General features: G+C 38.9%; 1 protein-coding gene across 1 annotated transcript in view; it reads left to right on the forward strand.

Annotated features, from left to right (window-relative positions):
- The window catches only part of lrp8 (low density lipoprotein receptor-related protein 8, apolipoprotein e receptor), a 131,695-nt gene that overhangs the window by 37,902 nt on the left and 71,618 nt on the right, over positions 1-22,175 (forward strand). The window contains exon 3 of the mRNA XM_042513439.1: positions 8,419-8,547. Within this exon, the coding sequence (XP_042369373.1) occupies positions 8,419-8,547 (129 nt within the window). The remainder of the gene's footprint in view (positions 1-8,418; positions 8,548-22,175) is intronic.

The following is a 22,175-nucleotide window of genomic DNA, read 5'->3' on the forward strand; positions in this document are numbered from 1 at the left end:
GTATCCTAAAAAGTCACATTTCTCACCAAAAACTACATTTTAAAAGATCACATCTGAACACGCCATGAGAATGTTACAGTTTACCTTCACTAGATACAATTTTTTTACTGAATAGACCTTGAACACAGCACAATGTAATTAAATTATTATTAATATTAATCCCACCTCCTTCAGTACTTAGTTCCAGCCATCAACTGCTAACAGCTAATGTTAACAAGAGTTTACTGCATACTTTAATCCCAACTGCGTCACAGGGAAAATCTCTGTCCAAAATACAATTTCTATTGTCCTGGGGATGATGTGAAGTTGTTAGTCACAAGCCTTGCCTTTTAGCCCTCGCGAAATTTATTTGACAAACATCAAAACATCAAAAAACATCAGCCACTACTATTCCAATATTTCCCAAAAAATCAGAATCTATACGTGGTGATAGCTGACGGAGGGGGGGGGATCAGCAAACTTTTTTCATGTGTGTCTGTCCCTTTGTGTCATTATGGTAATGTTCTGTGTCCTATATCTATACTCAAGCAGAAGGGCAGGAGGATGTCTTAAAGAGTTTAATTTTCTTCAGCAGATTAGACCCAGTGCAATGAACAGTTAAGTTTCACATCACTGTGCTCTGAGTACACACTGCGCTCCGAGAGTGTGGTGCATTGAGAAACTAAATGGCATATATATTCAAACAGTGTATGAATAGTCTGGCTCCAAAAATAGAAAACAAATTGTTGTGCCTCATGTTTACATTATGGCGGGCAGCCACAAATAAATGAATTTGTGGGAAACCCTGCATTGGTGGATGTCATCTTATGAGACCAATAAAACGGTGCATCCCTACTTCTTACTCGTCTATCTCCATCTTTATTTTCTCATGTATTGTCCATGAATCCAGGTTAATCCAGGTCACTGAGGCTAAAAATAACAATTAAAATAAAAAAATATGATTTTGAGAAATGCCAGTGTTTATTTCCTGGCATAAAATAAATTGTCTGAAATTTAAGAGCTGAAATTTCATATGGTCTCAATATAAACAGACTGAGTCAGCTCAGTGCATGATGGTGTATTGATTCAAAGGATGGCTTGGCCTTGTTTTTACTGCAGATTAGCCAAGCGATAAAAGTTTACTATTCTCAAGCAGGCCACTCGCCAATTTATGGTGCAACCTCATAGCTGAAACTTGAGTTTAATTATGCTATTTCACAGACGATCAGCTGTTATGGACCCCCTGTTAGTTAGACTTAATTGATGATGTGTCAGATACATGCAAGGAATAAATGTTGTGACTTTCTCTTACTTACATTCATTATAACATACATTATCCTGCTCAGTATTTGTGGTGCCTCTGGCACTCACAACATTCATGTTGTGTTTGTAGAAATTCTCACAAGTTAATAGTTAATAAATGGAAAAATTAGATATTAGACATGGTAGTCATTTAAAAGAGAGTTCTAGCACTTCTATGTTTTTTTAATGAAACCTTCAATACGTTATGTACTTTGCATTGGAGTTCAATTGTGTAAGAGTGCAATTGGTATTCACAGCAGTGCTGAGTTTTGGGCATTCATAATATTCCACCAATGTGATGAGACATTGTTCTCAGGTGTTTGCATAAAAAGACATTGAGCGATGGTACTTCATCAATCAGCAGTGTGCTGTCTGGGGTGCAGGAGAATTCAATGTACCTTTAAGCATTTTATTTTCATGCCACTACTGTATGATGGTGGTATGGGGTAAATCATCTGTAAGCTTCCATTCAACATGTGCCATATTATCACATACGCTCCTCCCATGTGCCTTTGTTTTGACGTGGCGTGTCAGTGACTTTAGAATTACTTAGATTACCTCCTGGCCTCATGCACACTGCTCATGATAAATAAATTACCTTAGCATTAGCCTGCGGGGCTACAGGCCATCTGAATCAATCACCTGGGAGGCTAGCTTTGATGCTAGGCAGGCAGCTGGAGAGTGGACGTAGTGCCACGTTACAATGCTCCAATCCCCTCCCTCCTTGTGAAGGGAAATTAAGAAGGTAGTTAATCAAAAGTTCATTAGCATACAGCGCCGTGCTCGGTCCACCCCTATACCCTACTCATAATAGACACTTAGGCAGGCCATGTGAGGAGAATAACAAGTCTGTACCAATTCTGGTTGTGGACTTGTTTGAATTAAAAGACTGCAACGTCCCCCTATGTGCCAAATGAGTTTTCTGACCTCAGGTCCAGCAGAGCCCATTTAAAATCCACACAAAATCCAAAATACTAAGAACAAGAATTTTAGGAAAGAAAGCTTATTTTTGAAGGACAGAGATCTTTTTTCCCAAATAAAATCCAAGAAAACCATATAATTTCATTAAGATCTAGTTCATATATGCACAGGACAGGTACAGTTGACCAGATCATCAACAACATAAATCTTTGTATTTATACCTATAGCCGATGCAAATTCCATGTGTGCCAATTAAAGGGATAGTTCATATTTCTTGACATTGGGTTGTATTGGGAACATATTCAGTGTGTTACATGTAGTAGATGTGAGTCAGCACACTGCCAGATTGGAGAAATGTGCGAGGGTCCGACATGGAAACTAAGTAATGTATTGCTGTGGAAGAGTCAGCAACCAAACTTATTTTAGCCACCTAAAATAATCCCATATAAAAAAATCAATCTTAACCTAATTGTATGCTATATTGAAAGTATTTTCACAGCTTTACCTTAATGTCAGGCAGCCCATTCCAACGGGAAAGCCATTACCAGCTTCAGTTCTCCATCCATGCCTGAATAAAAAGCCACCAGACTCCATTTACAAAAACATTTTTGCCTGTCGGACATGGGAGCTGCTGGCCCACTGCTGTTTCAGTCAGTTTTTATGTTTGTTTTTTTTTTGTGTTTTTTCTTTAAGTGGCTTAAATATGTGTAATTGCTGACAGCAGTACATTGCATAGCTTCCATGTCTGCTTCTTCAAACTGGGGGCGTGCCGACTGCCGTCTACTGAGAGAATTATACTGTCTAAAGATAAGTACATTCTAAAACCCCACCCCCAAAAAATATGAAATATTCCTTTAACTTACTCTTTGAAAATGAGCTTCTATTAATACAATTTGTAAAAATCTTTTAAAAAACAAAACAAACAAAAAAAAAAGAACGAGTTCAGTGAATCGGATTTGCAACATTTAGCTAATTGCATGCTGTATCAAACACAGAAGATAATCACTTTGGTGTTTTTTTAAATAGATTTAATGTAAACATCAAGTCATTAGTGGGGTAATCGAGCATTGGATTGGCAGAGTGTTCCCTGTTTTTCATGTCATAATGATGATTCTATGCAGTTTTCCTTTGCATCTTTTCACAACGCTGCTCGCCAGCATCTTGATCCACCATGGCAGCCATTCTGTATGTATTAGAGAAATTTCACTCACTTTACATTAATGTTTTAGGAAACTAAAAAGCTGAGCTGTAATAGTGTGTGTATTACATCTTTTTAATGCCTCATCATACTGAGAACAGAACAGCCTCACATGCAGATGCAAATTAGTGCTCACCCAGGGCGACTGTGAGATGAATATATGCATAGGTTACAGTTTCAATAAAAAGGTATTGGGCTGAATTTATTGAGGTTCATGTGCCTGTGTATGTCACTGAAATTTAAGTTGAGGGAGAAAGCCTGACTTGGTCATCCAGCCAATTGTATACATGTTTATTTGTTTGCTTTACCTCAGAGTGACCTGGATACAATCGCTGACCGCACATGCTCAGCTTGACCCTGTTTTACACTCATTCGATAATGCATACACCCACCTGGGAGCTGCCATGTCCAACCAGCATTTCTCATTGCTCGCCACCAAGCAGCTCCACTGGAGCATGGCTAGCATCAGTTCCTCAGCTGTTATTCGCTGCAGGCCTTGGCAGCAAGCGAGTTAGCTGGCTGCTAACGGCCCCGTGTTTGTCTCTGTGCCCCAGGAGTTTTATAGCCCATGAAATATTCATTCAATACAAAGTCAGGAGAATAGTGAATTAAGTTAAACGCCTATGACGGGCAGCTGAGAAAAGGATTTATGGCTACAAGTAGTTCTGTCTATGTATGAATGTGTGTGAGTGTGCCTGCCTGCAATAACATGTGTGTACAATTTTGTTCACAGGATACATCGACTATATTTTTGTGTACAAAGTAGGGATGTTCTTACCTAACTTATTTTCATGCCATTTAAGCAGGAGGTTAACACAGACTAGTCCAAAAGTAAGAAAACATTCAGAAAACAGTCTAAATTGAGCACAATTTAGCCAATGAGGATGCACTTTGACTGAACAAAATGTTGAAATTTATCATTTATATTTGTTAATCACATTTTTATGAAACCAAATTTTATTTTAAATTCTGCTAAAATGTATGACATTTTACACCACGCATTATGAAAATTACGCATTATCCTCCAAAACATTACAACAACTTACTGAAAATACTGCCAAACAGTGCAGGATTTACAAAATGTTATCTCCATCCCACCTTCTACCTCTCTACTTGTGCTTCCACTGTTTAAATAGTAGGCCTTAAAAGTGATTAAAGAGTTTTAGAAATACATTTTTGAGGTTTCAATAGCCTTTTTTAATGTTATATCATTCATGCATCTTTTAATGACTTTTTTGTCAGATGACTTTGTGTGCATTCTTGATTACATGAGTATTGTTTTTGATTATTATCCTTTTTGAGGTGAGATTCCTGATAAGCCCCTAGTTGTTTCTTAGTCTCACCCACACTCTTTGTCTTCTTTCATTGTTGTGTTTCTGTTTAAGTAAATCTTAAATTTCAAAATCTTCAAAATCTCAAATCTTCAGAATCCACATTTCTATTACAAATCTTTAAGCCTACCACTGAAACTAATACAGTATTTTTAATTTTTTACTTACCTGATGGCAAAAAAAATAGATAACCTAACTCACTCTAATAACCTATTCAATACCTCTTACTTTTATACTGTATACACTGCGTAAAGATGCAACCTTTACATGACAGCTTTCTGCAGCAGGAGTTTTAGTCGATATACTGCACTTGGCCTGGTATATGATCATAGTCGGCAATATCTCTGCAGGCACAGATGTGTCCCCAGCTTACTGTCAATAAGTCCATCAATGCTCCTCAGTGCCTGGACTGCTGCGGGATACACCTGTCAGCATTTAGTGAGTAGAGAACAAACAGAGAGGGCAAATCTGTGCTAAGCACTGACTTTCAAAAGTCGGGAGACAGTATATAACTGCAAATACAACTTAATTATCAACACCATTACCATCTGGATTGGCAAAGTCAGACACCAACAGCCTTGATTAGAAAAAGCTTTAAACCTCTTCTCTTTGCTTTTGATTGTCCTGGTACTAAATTTGTAACCCAGTGATGTTTAAATGTGATTTTTCTCATTTATTTTCAGACATACCAGATTGTCTCCCTTTAGTTGGCATGTTTTTTTCTTTGTCTGTGCAGACTCGGTGGCTGTTGTTGATAATGCTAATTACCTTCATGTACAACCACTCCTGTTTGTTCCAAGCAAACTGCTCCTTTTTCTGGCAATGTGAACCACATCTCTTGGTTTTGCACATAGCAATTTTCTCTGTGAATGGGCTGCAATACTGTGGCTGACTGAGGCAGCAAATAGAAAAGCCTTTTTATAGACTTTATGATTGTATGGGCAGAACTGCTATTGAATAATATCAAAGGCCAATTGAGAGCAACTGAGTAGACATTTTAATAGTCACAAATTATTGCTTAAACATATAATAATAGGAAATTGGAACTGTCCTTTGCATTTAGTGAATATTACCCTTGGGGTGAAATTCATCCAATTGATTTTTGTCATAATCAATGTAAATGGAGTTCTCTGTTGTTCTTGCTCGTCTGTATTCTGTCATTTGATTGGCACCTGATCCATGACTCCACCCCCCTCAACTACCAGGGCCCGAAATGGTCAGTCAGACAAATTACATCCTTTTAACTCAGCTGTCAGTCACACACTTAGTGGACTGAACCCCTGCGGGGGTGTATTTCTGTGTGGGTTAGAGTGAGAAAGTCTCCGACAGTAGCCCTAGGACTCTGCTGACCCACACAAACACACACACTTCTGAAAGTAAATAGTGTGAAACATGAGACCAGTACTTTCTACAGTATATAGTATTTCTAAAACGCACGACAACACACATTAAAATGAACCAGATGTCAGACAAGTCAGTGGTCTCCTATCTCTCATTAACACACCTACACACACATTCCGTTGATATTCATATTCACAGCATCACATTGACCAGAGGAGCTGCATTTTGTGCATCAAAAACACAACACAACACACACACACACACACACACACACACACACACAGTACTTGCTCTTTCACTTTCTTAAATGCGATTAGCAGAGGGCTTTTATTCTTTAAAGGCCAGCGGGGATCATCCAAAAGATCAGCACCAGCAAAAGACAGGAGAGGAGAGGAATCCAAACCCCAAACCTGTCCAGTTCTATAGACAAATAAAATGCTGCCACTTTTCAGTAGTGTAGAACCTGGCAATGTGGACTGCACAGTTGGAGAAAATACTGGCAATCACTCCTGGCAAGACTGGAAGTCCCAAGCGTCCCCTCCACAAGGGGCAGCCTTTGAATGGCAGCAATTTATTCAGAACTGTTAAAGATAAAAAATAAGAATAAAGAAATAGTAGATGAATAAATAGAGAATGAGACTGAAATAGGCAAGTCCCACAGGTACTATTGATCTGTGGCTGCAACACACACACACACACACACACACACACACACACAAACACTCAGGCCGGTTGCCAAGATGCTGGTGGTCAAATATGTATAATTGATAGAGTTGAGTTTGACACAGCGCTGTAATGTAATCTGGGGCTAGCGTTCCTGTGAGGTTTGAGTGTGTGTGTGTGTGTGTGTGTGTGTGAGCGAGAGAGAGAGAGAGAGAGATTGAGGAGGGAGGTAAGGGGAAGGGTGAAAGAGTGTAGTGGTTTGTAAGAAGAAGGGACAGGGATTTGCTGTGGGGACTCAGTGTAAATTTGATGTATTGGACGGCTGTATTTTTCCTCCCTGTACCAACCCCACGGGCTACACATGTAGGAACAATGGCCTTCTCCACTGTAATGGGCTTTTACCAAGAGGGACCACTTTCTCACTCACATGCAGTGTGAGTGTGTGTGTGTGTGTGTGTGTGTGTGTCCAGTTGTGTTTGACAAACTGTACCCAGTGATTTGTCGTTTCATTCACGTTTTGTTCACTGATTTACATTTAAAAACCCATCATAGAATACAGTCTGTATTGTAGTGTATTTCTGTTTTAGATGTGTTGTGTTTGTGTGCTGAACTGATGACTTGATAAATTTTTTAGGATAATTTTGATAAGTAATCAGTAGTGCAAGTCATTAATCAAGCCAAAATGCCAAACAGCCATTTTTTCCAACTTTTCAAATGTGAGCATTTACTGATTTTCTCAGATTTTATGACTGCGTCAGCAATAGCGAAGATATAATGTTTTTGGGTTCTTCATCCATCCCTTCGTCCCATGTTTATGAACCCAATATCTCAAAAATGCCTCAAGGGATTTTTTTCAAATTTGGCCCACTTGGACTCAAAAATTAAAGGATTAGATTTTGGTTGCCAAAGATCGCTGTGACCTTGTTCATGTTATTTTCGTGAACGGATATCTCGTGAACACCTTGAGGGAATTTCTTCAAATGTGGCACAAACATCCGCTTTATAGTATGAACTGATTAGATGAAGGCAGTCATTCTAGTATATCATTGCAGTCACTCAAACCAAGCTTAGGTTGGTTGATAAAAAAAAAAAGCAGCTGGAGTTCACTTTGAGCTTAATCAAAATAATTACTGATGAATCTGTAACTAAAATAAGCATCCCTAGTATCTACATGGCTGCAAGTGCATACAAAGTGCTCATGTGTTTCATATCTTGATTTGAGTGTTTTGAGTGTGTGTGTGTGTGTGTGTGTGTGTGTGTGTGTGTGTGTGTGTGTGTGTGTGTGTGTCTGTGTGTGTGTCTGTGTGTGTGTCTGTGTGTGTTGTCCTGGCTTTGTGTCTGTCTGACAGTGCTCTGGTTCTTTGTTCCTCTGTCACTGTGTGTCTAGTTTAATTGCAGCCCTTTGAGGGCGAATCGATTGGAGCAACAAGATAACTAAGTTATCAAACTGTTTCATTGACTGGCTGTCCCTTCTCTCTCTATCTTTTGCCTCCTCCCTACTTCTTCTCTCATTTTACTCTCCCTGTCCTTCTCTATCCTCTTTGCTTCCTGCATCTCTTCCATCCATTCCCCATCAACTTTATCATCTGCTACCCATTTTCCTTCTCCCTGCCCTGCCTCACCACTCTGTGCTCTGTCTCTCTCTCTCTCTTGCTGTTTTTCACCTCCACCCCCTCACAACAGGCCGACAGACCTGTCCACCAGAGAAGTTTGATTGTGGAGGGGCTGCCAGCAAATGCGTTTCGTTGTCATGGCGATGCGACGGAGAGAGAGATTGCGAGAACGGGGCAGATGAGGAGCAGTGCGCTGCAGGTAAGTTTGTGGTGGGTGGTGGAAATGTGGCATGAAGAGAGACAGAAAAGCACTGAGAGGACAAAAAGGATTGAACAGTTTCCATTTTGAGCTTCATTTGAACTTTATTTTCATTTCTTCAGTCAAAAGTCTGAGAGGCCTGAAAGTAAAAAGTCTACCCTTGAAGCTTTGAGTCAGCTGATGTTGTGTACATTTCCTGTCACTGATAGAAAGGTGAGTTTTGCTGCAGGTTTAATCATTGGTTAATCCACTGTTCTCAGTACAGAGTCCTTGTTTGAGGGTATATCAAGCATATCTACAAATACTGTCCTTGATTTAATCATTTGTTATTATTGAAAGGGTCCTTCAGTATTTTTTTCCAGTTTTTAAAATGATTTTGGAAGGATTTATAAAGTCATAAGCTATTTGAAGTGCACAAAGCACTGAATAAACTGACCCTGAAAACTCTCCTACAGTTAAAAATGGTGAAGATTAAAAAGGAGACAGGGATAGCAGAGGTGAACAGAGAAAAAAATTCTAATAAAAAATGAAGATGGAAAATTGTGATGTGGGAGATGAAAACAGGAGAGAAAGAGAGGAGAAATAACTTGAAAAGCTTAAGGTCCCGTGAGATAATATTTCTTGAAATGTAGTCATGCTTCAGTAATAACTGCGTTGCATGATGTGTTTCGACAGACGTTTCACTCACACCCTGGGGTGATGATCAATCTTAAGTTCAGGTCTAAAAATATCCTTAAAAAAAAGCTGAACCTTGGGAATCATGGCTTTTAGCCAGTATGAAGTAGGCGTAGAAGTTTCCTCTACACTTCCTAGTCTGTCACCGGGGTCGTCGCATATTTAAGGGTTCAGTTAAAATCTGGTCCGAAGTGCAGCCAGGAGTATTTTTAACCTGATGTCATAGCTGCCAAAAAAGTAATATGTTTCACCTCTTCACATATTTTTTCTGTGTTATGTGTCTAGAGATGTCAAACGTGATCTGTTTTTTCTCCCCTCCATCATTTTCTTGTTTTTGGCTGTTGCTCGAAATGGAGAAACCAGGTCACTCTGCAGACTGGGAGAGTTGGGCCAGTTGCATTTTACTGGGGAAACCAGTTATGTATCTTGAAAGTTTATCTTTGAAGATGTGTCATATACACCTGCAGTTTGCTCTGTGTTTACAGAGACTGACTGATGCTCAAAAAGTCACGCCAAAGCAAATAGATGCCAATACTGGCACTGTGCGTCATGCACTGTGTGCAGAGGGTGTGGTGGCACACTTATAGTTTTTTCATAGTTTAAGACGCATGTTGCACTCGCACTGTATGAATGAGTTGCAAATAGCTATAATATTACTTTTATAAGTCATGTGTGTGTATATGTGGGTCTGTACCCACACAAGATAGAGCCCATAGTATCACTCTTATATGTCCAGTGTGGAGAATTTAGGGGGATATATTGGCAGAAATTGAATTTGATATGATAAGTATCTTCTCTTTAGTATATAATCACCTGAAAATAGAAATATTTATGTTTTTGTTTCCTGAGAATGTGGAATAGATTATGATACAGAAAACCTATAGAGCTTTGTGAATCAGCCACACACACACACACACACACACACACACACACACACACACACACACTCCACAATGCTTTTTCATATACACTCACATCACATTGTCAAGCATACATTCTCACAGCTTGCATTAAAGCTGTATAAAGGGCACTGATTTTCATCAGCGTAAACATCTGGCCGACAGCGTTATTGATTTTAAACGTGTGACACGTGCTGAAACACACACATGCACACACAGCATTTTTCCCAAGAATATATATAGATTGCATGTATTTTTTGCCTTTGCTAAACCTGTGTTCTGCCAGATAGAAAAACAAACCACTTTAAATGTATATGTAAGGACAATTTCTGTATGAACATCTGTATATTGGTGTCTTTGTGAACGCTTCAAAGTATGACTTCAGAACTTCAGAGAGATTGCATTTCTGTGGAGTGAGGGTGAAGTAATTTTGGCCAGTTGCAGTGTAAAAGAGAGATTGAATTCAGCACAGGAGAGTCCTCATAAGAATAGAACTACAAGGCTGCAAGTGTGCGTGCGTGCGTGCGTGCGTGTGTGCGTGCGTGCGTGCGTGCGTGCGTGCGTGCGTGCGTGTAGCATCTCAGTTTCTGTAATGTTGCTTTCATCCCTCAGGCATGACATTCATACATTTTCATGCTTAAGGTGATGCACAAAATGCACATATGCACAGTGTAAAGATGTGCACATGCATGCATAATTAAAGACACACACATACATGAACAAACACACTGTAAGACTGCTTCTGGACTTCATTTCCTTTATGTGCACAGCAAAAGATATGTAAAATAGGAAGTGAAACTACCATTTTTTAATGAACATTACTGATTGCAGAGGCAATTTAGATAAAATGATATCCAAATTTTAATTATTTTTTTTTTTCAAGTGTGCAATCTCATCACTTTGAACACCCTGGGGTCAGCATGATATTCTAACCACAAAAATCTGCAAAAAAAAAACAAAGCATTGATTTAAATACTATTTTTAAAGCTGGGGTTTGTAACTCTGGCGAAAGACAGTTGATTGTTTCTGATTTTTCTTATTTTCCAGAATTTGAAGTGCAAAAAATGACAAAAACAACCCAGTACATAGTGCAGGAAGAGGCAAAACAAACTGAATGTGCTCATTTGAAGCTCAAAAACAAGTTTAAATTTACACATTAAAAAAAAAACACAAAAATGAACGCACAGAATGAAGTGACAAGATGAAAATAATGGCAAACTGATAGCAGAATATATATGTCAACAATAACTAAAAGTAATTTAAAGCAGAAAGATACGAATGTGTAACGTGTGTGTGTGTGGGTGTGCGCGCAGGTCTTTATGAGAAGGACATTGGTTCATTCACTCAGTCTACAACTATAGAATTAATAGGCTACATCTCTTCTTCACAGAGACCTCTGGCCTGTCACTGTGAGTGAAACTAATAAACATGGATACAGGCACAGAAATACATGGAGAAAAGTCTCATTCTCAGGTGGTCCAAAACAGACACCTTAGTTGGCTGAATTTCCAACCTGAAGGCCTTAACACATCAAGCCAGTGGTTGATGGTTGGTCAGTGTTGGGCCTTCGGTGAGTGTCTGTTGTCCTTGTTGCTGCGGTGTGTCCTTCGCTGTTGGTCGTGGTCAGCCCTTATCTGTTTATTTCTGCCGATTCAGCCTGTTGAATTGGCATCAGAACCAGCGAAGCCTGTTGGCTGTTCAGCTCAGCGCACGAGAAGAGAAACAGAAGTGGGAGAAGTAAACAAAGAGATTAAGTCAAGAGAGAGTGATCAAAACAAAATTGCTACATAAGGTAAGATTATTTATCTTTAGCCAATGAGCTCTTTAGCAGCCCAGTTCCTGATGGTTTGTGTTATTGTTCACACTGGCACACAGAATATATGCTTTGTTCTTTCAACATTGGATTTTGCTGTTAATTATTCAATTCTTTTTACTGATTTTACAGTATAAAAATTACAACAATGCAAAATGATATGTAACATAAGGGGCAAATAGTTCCTGAAAATTACAGGCCATCAGTGGAATACAAGTATACATTTAAATGTATACATAAGATAAAAGAAATGAATACATCTATAAATAAAGGCACAATTACTGACAGTATCTGTTAAGGGATATGCACACAAACAAGCGACTGTCTTCCAGTTAAGGAGTACAAGACATCTAGCAAGTTAGGTGAATTGTAGATCTTGTTGTTAATGTGCTAACGAGCATCATGACGGTCTTCTGAATTCCCTTTTTAAATGTGTTACAGCCGCCTGCTGGTATGGAGAGTTATTTCCTCTCATGCAGGTGCAGAACATATGTTGGTTGGCCCTTGGCTGTAGTCATCATGGTGTGTTCATGTGCAACTTTTTGGCCTGGAATTGGGTGAAATGAGTTGCTGTAACAGTCTGCTTTTGTTACTGCTAGTTATTTAACGTCAGTTTGTTTTGTCTGGGCCAGAAAGTGTCTGTATTTGATGACCTGGGAATGAGACTTGATAATGTTTTCCAGAGTAATACAGCACCTTTATGTTATTGCTGTTGTTTATCATGTGTTGCTCTGAAACCACAAGCTTACCATTCTGTTAAACGAGGTACATTGTAAGTACATTGTCTGTCCAGCGGATGCTGTAAAAGACACAATAGAGATGGTTCATCTTATCGTCGTACTTCTATACTTCTTCTCTCCCATCTAATGTCTCTTTATTCATACTGTTCATTAGATTTTAATCCGTAATTTTTAGCATTTTATGAACAATTATTTTTAATTTAGATTAAATAAAATGAAATATGAACACATTTAGATAGAGTGTTACACGTGTCAGAAGCACCGGCTTTTTATTTGGATCGAGACAGATAGCATTGGAGGACAAAATGAATAATTCAGGTTTGGCACAATCCCAAGCATGTCAAAAGTTGTGATATCTTTATAATAAACAGCTCTTGAAAAAATTCAGTTTTGTTAATATAAATGTTTTTGACATTTAGAAAGCTTATTACAATATTTGCTTCAACCCAACCAACCCAAAACACATTAAATGCATATTTTATCTAAATTTTTCTACATTTCATAAGTGTCATTGAGATTTTCTTGACAGGTGGAAAGAAATGTCTTCACTCCCCTTGCTGTCTTCACATTGGCTCTGCTCCCTCAGCTGCTGTCCTCACTTTCTCTGAATGTTTCTCTGTGTCGTTCATTTATCTTCATTCTGCCTGTTATTTCTTAGAGTGTAGGCTGCTGGTACACAGAGTGATCACATTAGGGAGTTTGTGGCCACAACCTAATGAACACAACTGCCGCTGTTGATTTAGTCACGTAACCTGAGCTGCTATTGTTCACATACCATCTCCCTGATGTACAATATAAACAAGAACGCTTTCTCTCTTCTCTTCTTTGCCCATCACAGGTACCTACACTCTTTTATTCTCTTTTAATCCCTGCGTACTCACTGGGAGGGCAATAAGACACCATATGTATTTTTCTATTGCCTTTCATCTGTCTGACCTGTGTGAGCCTTTATCCCTTATTGCAGTGTGAAATAGAGTGGTTAATACAGCTGTGAAATATTTCATAGGGGTCTTGATGATAATTGATTTCCTGCCTAAACCTTTGAGTGTGTGTGTGTGTGTGTGTGTGTGTGTGTGTGTGTGTGTGTGTGTGTGTGTGTGTGTGTGTGTGTGTGTTATTGGAGTCGTGCTGTTCTAATAACCTGTAGAGATCAGCTTTTGATCTATCATTTAAAGATGAAGGTGCTTTCAGTGAATATTAAGTTCATCTGATCCTTAGAGAAGGACCTGTGTTATTGGAGTTCACGCATAAAAGTCCACTTCAAAGGCCACTCGATGGATCCATTAGCTCCTGGTTTCTTTTTCTTTTTTTTAAATTTATTCCACAGTTTAAAGGTCCAGTGTGTAGGATTTAGTGACATCTAGTGTTGAGGTTGAAGCCAACATGAAAATGTGAATGGCTCTGTCTAGACCAAGTGTTTAGCTTTTCTGTTTTGGGCTACTGTATTGATTTTGAGGTAACTATACACTAATGAAAAAGTAGTTATGAATATTATGTTTCTGCTAATGTATGCCCCTATTTCCTGCATATTGGACTCACCACCTTTTCTTTCTATATTGGGCTGCATGAGATAGCTTTTGTTTTTGGATGAACCAAAGGTAATCCACCAAATTAGGTTTGCCCCATTACACTATGACAAAAGTAGTTCAATAAATAATAAAAATGATTTAAAAATAAATAAATAAATAAATAAAAACATAATATTGTGCTTTATTGGTTTAAAAGTGTCGGGGAAGCTCAGACTAAGGAGAAGAGTGATACAAATGTTTGCAAATGAGAAACAAACAGCATATTATAAACAAAATGACATATCAGGTTTATCCATCTTTCTCTCCTGTCACTCTGCACTCTGTGTATTTATTAAAACAGAATAGGGTTTGGGTGGCATAAAACCTAATCATGCTGTTGCTGTTATATTTATTATTCTTTGGAAATTGATTTATTCTTCATGTTACAGCCATAACAAAGAAACAAATGAGTGTTGTGTCTACAGATAACAAAGCACAGCTACGTGACAAAGCAGTCTGATGGTAGTTTGGAAGCAGAGTACTGTATGAACTGTGGTGCTGCACTGGCTTTATGGAAATGTCAACATCGCTGCAATGCACGCCACCATTTAGGTCTTTAATAAGCGGTCATATTTGAAAGGTCTTTGGAAAAAAACAGAAATAATTGGAGAAGCCTGTGTGTTCCAGACTAAATAAATGGCATGCTGATGAATGGTTGCATAAACAATATTTAATCTATTATGTACAAACTGCAGTGTAGGAGGTAAGCAGTACTATACCATCCACATACAGACATTTATTTAATTAATTAACCCTTTAAAACATACTTTTGAAATCTGCTGCTTTCACCCCTGCCCCCTTCAATACCATGCCTCCACCCTCCACCACCCTCTTCCTCCACCTGTGATCTCCTCTGCTCGCCCTCCCTCTCTCCAACGTCTGCTACGATTGGAGTACGGCAAGCGTTAATTAGGGCTGCTAATTGAGCATATCCAAATGTTGAATAAAACATGGATCCAGGAAGAGAGGTTCTTTATTACATTTAGAGGAGGCCTCTGAAGAAAGTTTATGAGCCTTTAATTTATGTTAATGCGAGATCGCGTTCATTTAGGCACACAGACGCCGTGAAGATTTAAAGCAAAACATAATTGAAAAGTTTTTCTTACCTTCTTACCAATCAACTTTTAATTTCAACAAATTGGACTGTTTAAATTAATACAGCGTGTGTGCGTGCCTTTGTAAGTGTGTGTGTGTGTGTGTGTGTGTGTGTGTGTGTGTGTGTGTGTGTGTGTGTGTGTGTGTGGCCTGTTGAGATGCTGATTCAGCCAGCGCAGGAATGATCCAGCTTGCTTAAGGTTGAGCACCAGAGAAGTTTACATTTCCACAAACCTAATAAGATCACGCACACTTAAATTAGAACAGACACCAGGATTAGGTGATTTTGCCCTTTCCTCTCATTGCATCACAAATGCCTGTTAATAGAAACTAGAAGATGTGTGTCAGTGTTGGAATTAAGACTTAATTAAATTACCTACAAGTGAGAGAACAAATTCCCCAATCTATTAATTACATTTGTCTTGTTTGTGTCATAACAGCCCTGGGAAAAACAAAAGTGGACTGCAACTTTCTGTGGTTTTATCCATATAGTTTGTCTTTGTTCTTACTCACGCTCTGCATCTTCTCCCTCTCTCCAGTAACTTCATGTGTATGTGCTAAACCATTGCTAGCATCAGTTTAGGTGCATTACAGTCAGGTTGTCTATTTCTCAGTTTTTCCAGGATGTTACATTACTAAGATTGTATTAACTGCAACAATTAACACACATTCAGCCAAACCCTGTGAATCCTGGTTGACCTTGCATTTTCTTTCTTTCTTTGCAAATTTACAGCAAATCTAATTTTTTTAAAAAAATATTGTAGAGCTGGGATAACTGTTAACATCACACGGCTAATGTTAGCAAATTTTTGTTAATGGATTTAATGACAACGTCAAGCCGTTTTGGTGCCAGTATTAGATTGTTAAGGCCATTTAACAGCGCAGTGTCAGATGTAAGCTGCTGTGTTTGCTCATGTAAACTGGACAGAGTGAGCAGGATGAGAGTTCTTCACAGAGACCTCTGGCCTGTCAGTGCTGTGTCAAAAAGCAGCAACAGCTGATCATTAAGCTCCTCAAACTCCACCATGAAAAACAGATTCTTATTCTGTGGGAAATTTAAATTTTCTCCCACAATTTCATTGCAAATAAAAAAAACAAAAAAAGCCTGAAAATATCTCAAATTTACATCACAATCTTTTAGTAAAGCTGTCTTGAAATCAGGCATTTCAGACCGCAATGATCACAAAAACAGCCCGAGAAATCCTTGGGGCTGATATCAATTCCTTAGACAGTTATGAAATGACTCTAATCATGTCAATGTGTCAAGTTCTGTTTGCTTATATACATGTTACCTTTATCAGATCAGCAACCACATACAAACTTTATCTTCCACTTAAACTTTATGCTTTGACATACTGTTAATCTGTCCCATTGGGTCTCATTTGGAAAGATGAAAGCAAAAGGACTACTAAATTGCTGGGGCCATTTAAAATCTTCCACAAACAATTTAAATACGTTTTATGTCCCTTTGACAGAAGTATGCTGAATAATGTTGTTTCAATCTTACATCGTTTACCTCATAAGCACGTAAAAAGCATTTTGCTTTGTTGGCCAGTGTCAAGATGTCTATTAGTTAAAAGTCTTATCAAAACTGGATTCAGGCATCCAGCAGTGGACTGAGCCGCTTTCATTTAGCAGGCTTTGAAACTGTGAAATCGGTTTTGAAATCTTTGTAGTTAACCACATATCTTAACAAAACTGTGCTTTTTAATTTTGCTCTTCTTTGAATTGCTGCGCTGGATGTAACACTGAAACATGTTGTCTTGTTTAATACTTTGAATATACAACAGATTCAGGTTTGACCCATGGCCGAATCCTTTCTGCATGCAAGTTTTTCTGTTCGGTCATTCAAAAAAATGCTGTGATTGTGAAACTTTGACTTTGCTGTGAATATGAATGTGATGGTCCTCCTACCTCTTTACATGGTACCTTTTTGGTGCCTTTTTTGTCTGTCTTTGCTTTACTTCACTTGGATGCAGTCAGTCTGTTTTTGCTCTTTCAGCAGGATGTTGGTTAGAACAGGAAGATGCAAATCAACCTAATCGCCAGGATAGATGTTGGCAATTAATGTTACTGCAAACCACACACATGTTAAATTTGTACATTATCATGTGCTCTGGTTATGACATAAGAATCACTTGAATATGGTTAGGAAAAGATCATGGTTGGCTTAAAATTTGAGGTGTTGGAGGCACAATTACAGCTGGGAATGCCTCCAATTTCTCACTAAAAATCACCCGCATTTGGCTTCAGAGTCATAACCAGAATTACCGCACATTACATAAAAAACAAATAATCCTGTTTTGGTTGCACAATCACGGCTGGAAATGCTACAGATGCTTTGCTAAAAAAAACATCTGCTGTCTTATTAAAAACCACCCAATTTTAGTGGCACAATTATGACTGGAAAGGTCACCAATGTTTTGCAAAATATCACCTAGCTCTGCTGTTTGCTGGTCTTGAGCAGTGGTCTGCAGCTTGTCAAGTCTCGCCTAGGTGTCAACATCACTTTAGTAATATTAATTTGATATATATGAAACGTACAAATATCATATATCAATGATTTGCAAAAACATACAATTTCAACATTTTCTTTTGGCAAATAAGCTGTGAGAAACACAAACAGACAAATGGGTGGGCAGAGAGACAGGCAGAGAGACAGGCAGAGAGACGGACAGAGAGACAGACAGAGAGACAGACAGAGAGACAGACAGTACTCAGAGAGGCTCCTGCAGGCCCTGGGGACCTGTTGCTCTTTTCACATCAGCCTGAGCTGCTGTGCTACATTACAGCAAGTCGCTGCTGGATCGATGCCCAGTAGGGATATGTTAGCTTGTGTTTTATAGCAGGGCAGAGAGGGGCGGAGGAGAGGGAGACAGTGTGTGTGCGTTTTTATGTGTGCTGTATGTGCGTTATTCTGGTAGGAAGTAGAAGGAGGGGAGTAAATACAGTGGCACATCTAAAATGTTTGTAAGTGAAGAAATAAGTTTGTTGAAAGCTCAAGTGCTTTCTAGACTGAGGAAACAACTTAAGTGAACACAGTGAGATACGAACTGTACACACATGAGCCGCACATCCCCTCCTCCAGGCATCTACTCACATGCAATTTATATCTTCTTTAGTCCAGCTCGCTGTGGGCTACAGTAAATGTAACCTCTATTCCATTATTTGATAACAGATCAAAAGGACGAAGGAGAGTCCACCCACATCAGAAATACAGTATGTAGTATGTGAGTGCATGTGTGCCAACATTTGTGTGTATAATGGCTTTGCCTCTTTTATCTTGCTTCACTCACATTTCTACTAGAAGAGGGGACTGCATAGACGTAGAGTGGTAGCCTCTTGTCTCACAGTTTCTTCCCATTACGTTCTCCTTCATTTATAATCCTCTGACTGCTCTCACTGTGTGCGTAGGTGTAATGTAATGGAGCGCCAGCACACAAACAGGCTCGCTACGCACCCAGAGGCGATTGCACTCGCTTTCGACTCAGGCAGACCGTTTTCTTCCAATGATAGCTTTAAGAACATTACTCACTCCTCTTTCAACCCCCCAACCTTGTCCTTTCCCCTCCACACTCACACACATAAATTCACACATACTATATGAGAATGACATGGAGACGACACGGAAGCCTGCTTTTCTGAAAATTGACCAATGTGAAATTAGGGGGCATGCAACAGCACGTAAAAAAAGTCAGGGGGGAAGGATCTGTTAGATTTGCTGTTTTACTGGCCAGTAACCTGCAGCAAGTTTTCTAAAAAGCTTTCTCCCACAGTAGACTTTTATACAGATTTCTTTTTTAGTTTCTTTTAAAAGATAAGAAACTGTTCCTTCTCCCCATTGACCTTTTATTCCATGATGGTGCCTCCTTGTCACTTCTATCTACTAGCAAACAACAGAAAAATGTCCAAAAGTTATTGTGTAGTGGGAAGCCCTACGAATGGGCTAAAGAACCAAGTTTTTATGAGCTGTCAAATTGAAAAATGGAGCCTTTTAGAAGACAAAAGTTGACACAGGCAATAAGACATGAGGCATCAGAGGGAAGAATGGGAGAACTGTGTGATCCTGATTCTCAAGTTGTTAATTTGGCCAAATGAACTGTAGAGGTTGAGGCTAATTAAGCTATGCAAGGCTGGGTTTTGATCTTTGTTAGGTCAGATGATGATCTTATCTGGTGATTTGATAAAATTGTTGTATATTATAAAGTATTTTACTTCTTGCTGTTCAGTTATGGAGGTTTAAAGAGAACGGGATACAGTGTTCAATGCGGGGCCGTGTGTGAAGCCAAAAAAGTTTCTTCCCAGATGTTAAATTGCTTAGACTTACCCCAGTTGTGCTGGCTACCTCTGGTTTAGCGCTCCTCTAACTTGAATGAGACTTTTTAATCATCTGGCTCTTCAAGGCTTTTGCAATGTTATTTGTGTGGGTTGTGATGCCCCAAAACACTGAATTCACTGATTTCCAGACTTCTTTTTCCCAATGCAAGTCTATGGGAAAAGTCTTTCAGGGCTTAATGCCACACGACAGACCTGGAAGTTGTATTTACACAGTTTGGATTCAAAGTTCGGTGGGCTTCCTGTGGGTCTGCATTTGGTGAAATAATTTCTTCAAAATAAGCAAAGATAGGAGAGGGGACACTGAGAGAGGCAGACAGTTTTTTATTTGTCAAGTTTGTGGTTAGTTTTGCTAAAATTCAGAAAAGTTTCTCTTCAATCAGGTGCACAAATCAACATTTTGCTAGCTAATGTCAACTAATGCGCACTCACCTTTGCTTTGGCAATAAAGACTTTTTTGTCTTTCACCTCCCAAACAGCAGCATTATTGATCCATCCACATCAAAAATGGCTGTCTGTATTTTTGTACAATTTCATCCTGGAAATAAGCTGTTATAGAGGCTGAAATACTGAGGGGGTGCTGTGAATGGATTGCAAGAGCCCAAAACTTGAAGTTTGTTCACATATTTTTGTTTTCCTTCTTTAAAAGGTGTTCCAAATATACGAGGCTTGAAACAGAGAGAATATTTGTGTTTGTGTTGCAGTCTGATGGAGTTTCCACCGTTGGCTTCAATGTTGGAACATTTTTTTGCCCTTCAGGGCTCTGCACCAAGGTGCTAGAATTAATATTTTGATATACTGAGTCTATTGTTTTAGCTAGCTACAGATAGCCCTTGGTTGCATATTGTGACACTGACTTCATTTCCAGTGTAGATATGTTTTTCAGAGAATGATGTTATAGCAGGTCTCTCTGGCACCATGAGTTCACCTACACATGACAGTCCGCATACAGACAGTGTCCTTTATAATAGTGACTGCTCATGCAAATAGTTTGTCAAATCAAAAAATAATACACACCTCTTTACCTCTGTTTAATATTCCTGAACAGACGCGATCTGAAATACAGACAAAACAGACCCCAGCTTGCTAATAGGCTAATAGGTTGAAACTATGTGTCTCTCATTAAGCTTTAGCCGTTATTACAAGTAACACGCTGTAACTCAGAGTAAGAAATATGGTTTTAGCTGTGGAGAGTGATCAACATGAAGAACAACAAATCTGTCATGATGAGGTCATCCCAAATGTTAATTATATCATTATCATGCACGGTAAAAAAAAAAAAAAAACATGTTTATTGTGGAGATGTAATCATCACACTAAATCACAATGACCTATTTTAATGTATTCATAGATTTACTACCTCACAATTATCAGAGGGAATGCAATTATTTTCCAGACAAGCGTACACAATGTGTGTGTGTGTGTGTGTGCGCGCGCGTACGTGCGTGCATGTGCATGTGCGTGTGTGTCTTTGTATGTTGTGTGTGCATGCCACAAGGGTGGAATGACAGCCAACATGCATTTAATAGCTGAAATTACATGAAATATGAAATGTTTTTTGACCAATGGCATCCACAATGCACATTATTTCAATACACACGCCTACATGTCTACAGAGACGCACATGGACATTCATCTCACACACACACACACACATAGATTCGATCTACTGTGATTGCTGGTGAGGCAGTTAATATTCAAGTCTAAGCTGCTGTCAGATGGTATAGTGATTGAGCTATTGAAATATCCTGGCCTATTCAGCATACTGTGTGTGTGTGTGTGTGTGTGTGTATGTGTGTGTGTGTGTGTATGTATGTATATATATGTGCAATCCCCATAGTCCCTACTCATCATGACGGTGGTTAAGAGAAAGTCTCTCCCTGGTGTATACCAATCAGGTTACACAGAGAGTTTCAGTCTCTCAGTGAATTTTGTGCCGTTTTTCTCCTCATCTAAGCTGCCATTTCCTTGGATTCCCCAGACTCTGCTGCCACACTACATTGAGGTCTTATTTTCAGTGGCTCTTCACACTCAGTTTGACATGTTTTTACTCTGAGAGAAGACAATCTAACCAGCACTGGTGGATAGAACCTTTATATTTGGAAGATGAAGTTGAAATGCTGTGAGGGTATGTTTTTGTTATTTATTTATTTCCTTCGGTTTATTATTTATAGTGATGCAGTTGCATGCTGGGCTCAGAAAAGCAAAATGTGTAAATGTAGACTTGTTTTTACCTGATTTGGACAAGGGTTTGTCAAATTTAATACAGATGAAGACATTTTTTTTTAGTCAAGGGATATACCAATTTATCAGCAGCACATTGCTATCGGCCGGTATTTGCCCTGTTGGTTTGCGATTGGCCTGGTAGCAAACAAGATGGCAGTCGATGCTTTTCCATTCTGTCACATCAATTTTGCACAGGCTGTAAAGCAGGGCTCGAAACTAATGTCCCTTCATCGTCCCGGGACAATAGAAAATGTTTTTTGGATGAGATGAATGAGAT

This window comes from Plectropomus leopardus, chromosome 3 (assembly GCF_008729295.1).
Source record: "Plectropomus leopardus isolate mb chromosome 3, YSFRI_Pleo_2.0, whole genome shotgun sequence".
Classification (NCBI taxonomy): Eukaryota; Metazoa; Chordata; class Actinopteri; order Perciformes; family Serranidae; genus Plectropomus; species Plectropomus leopardus.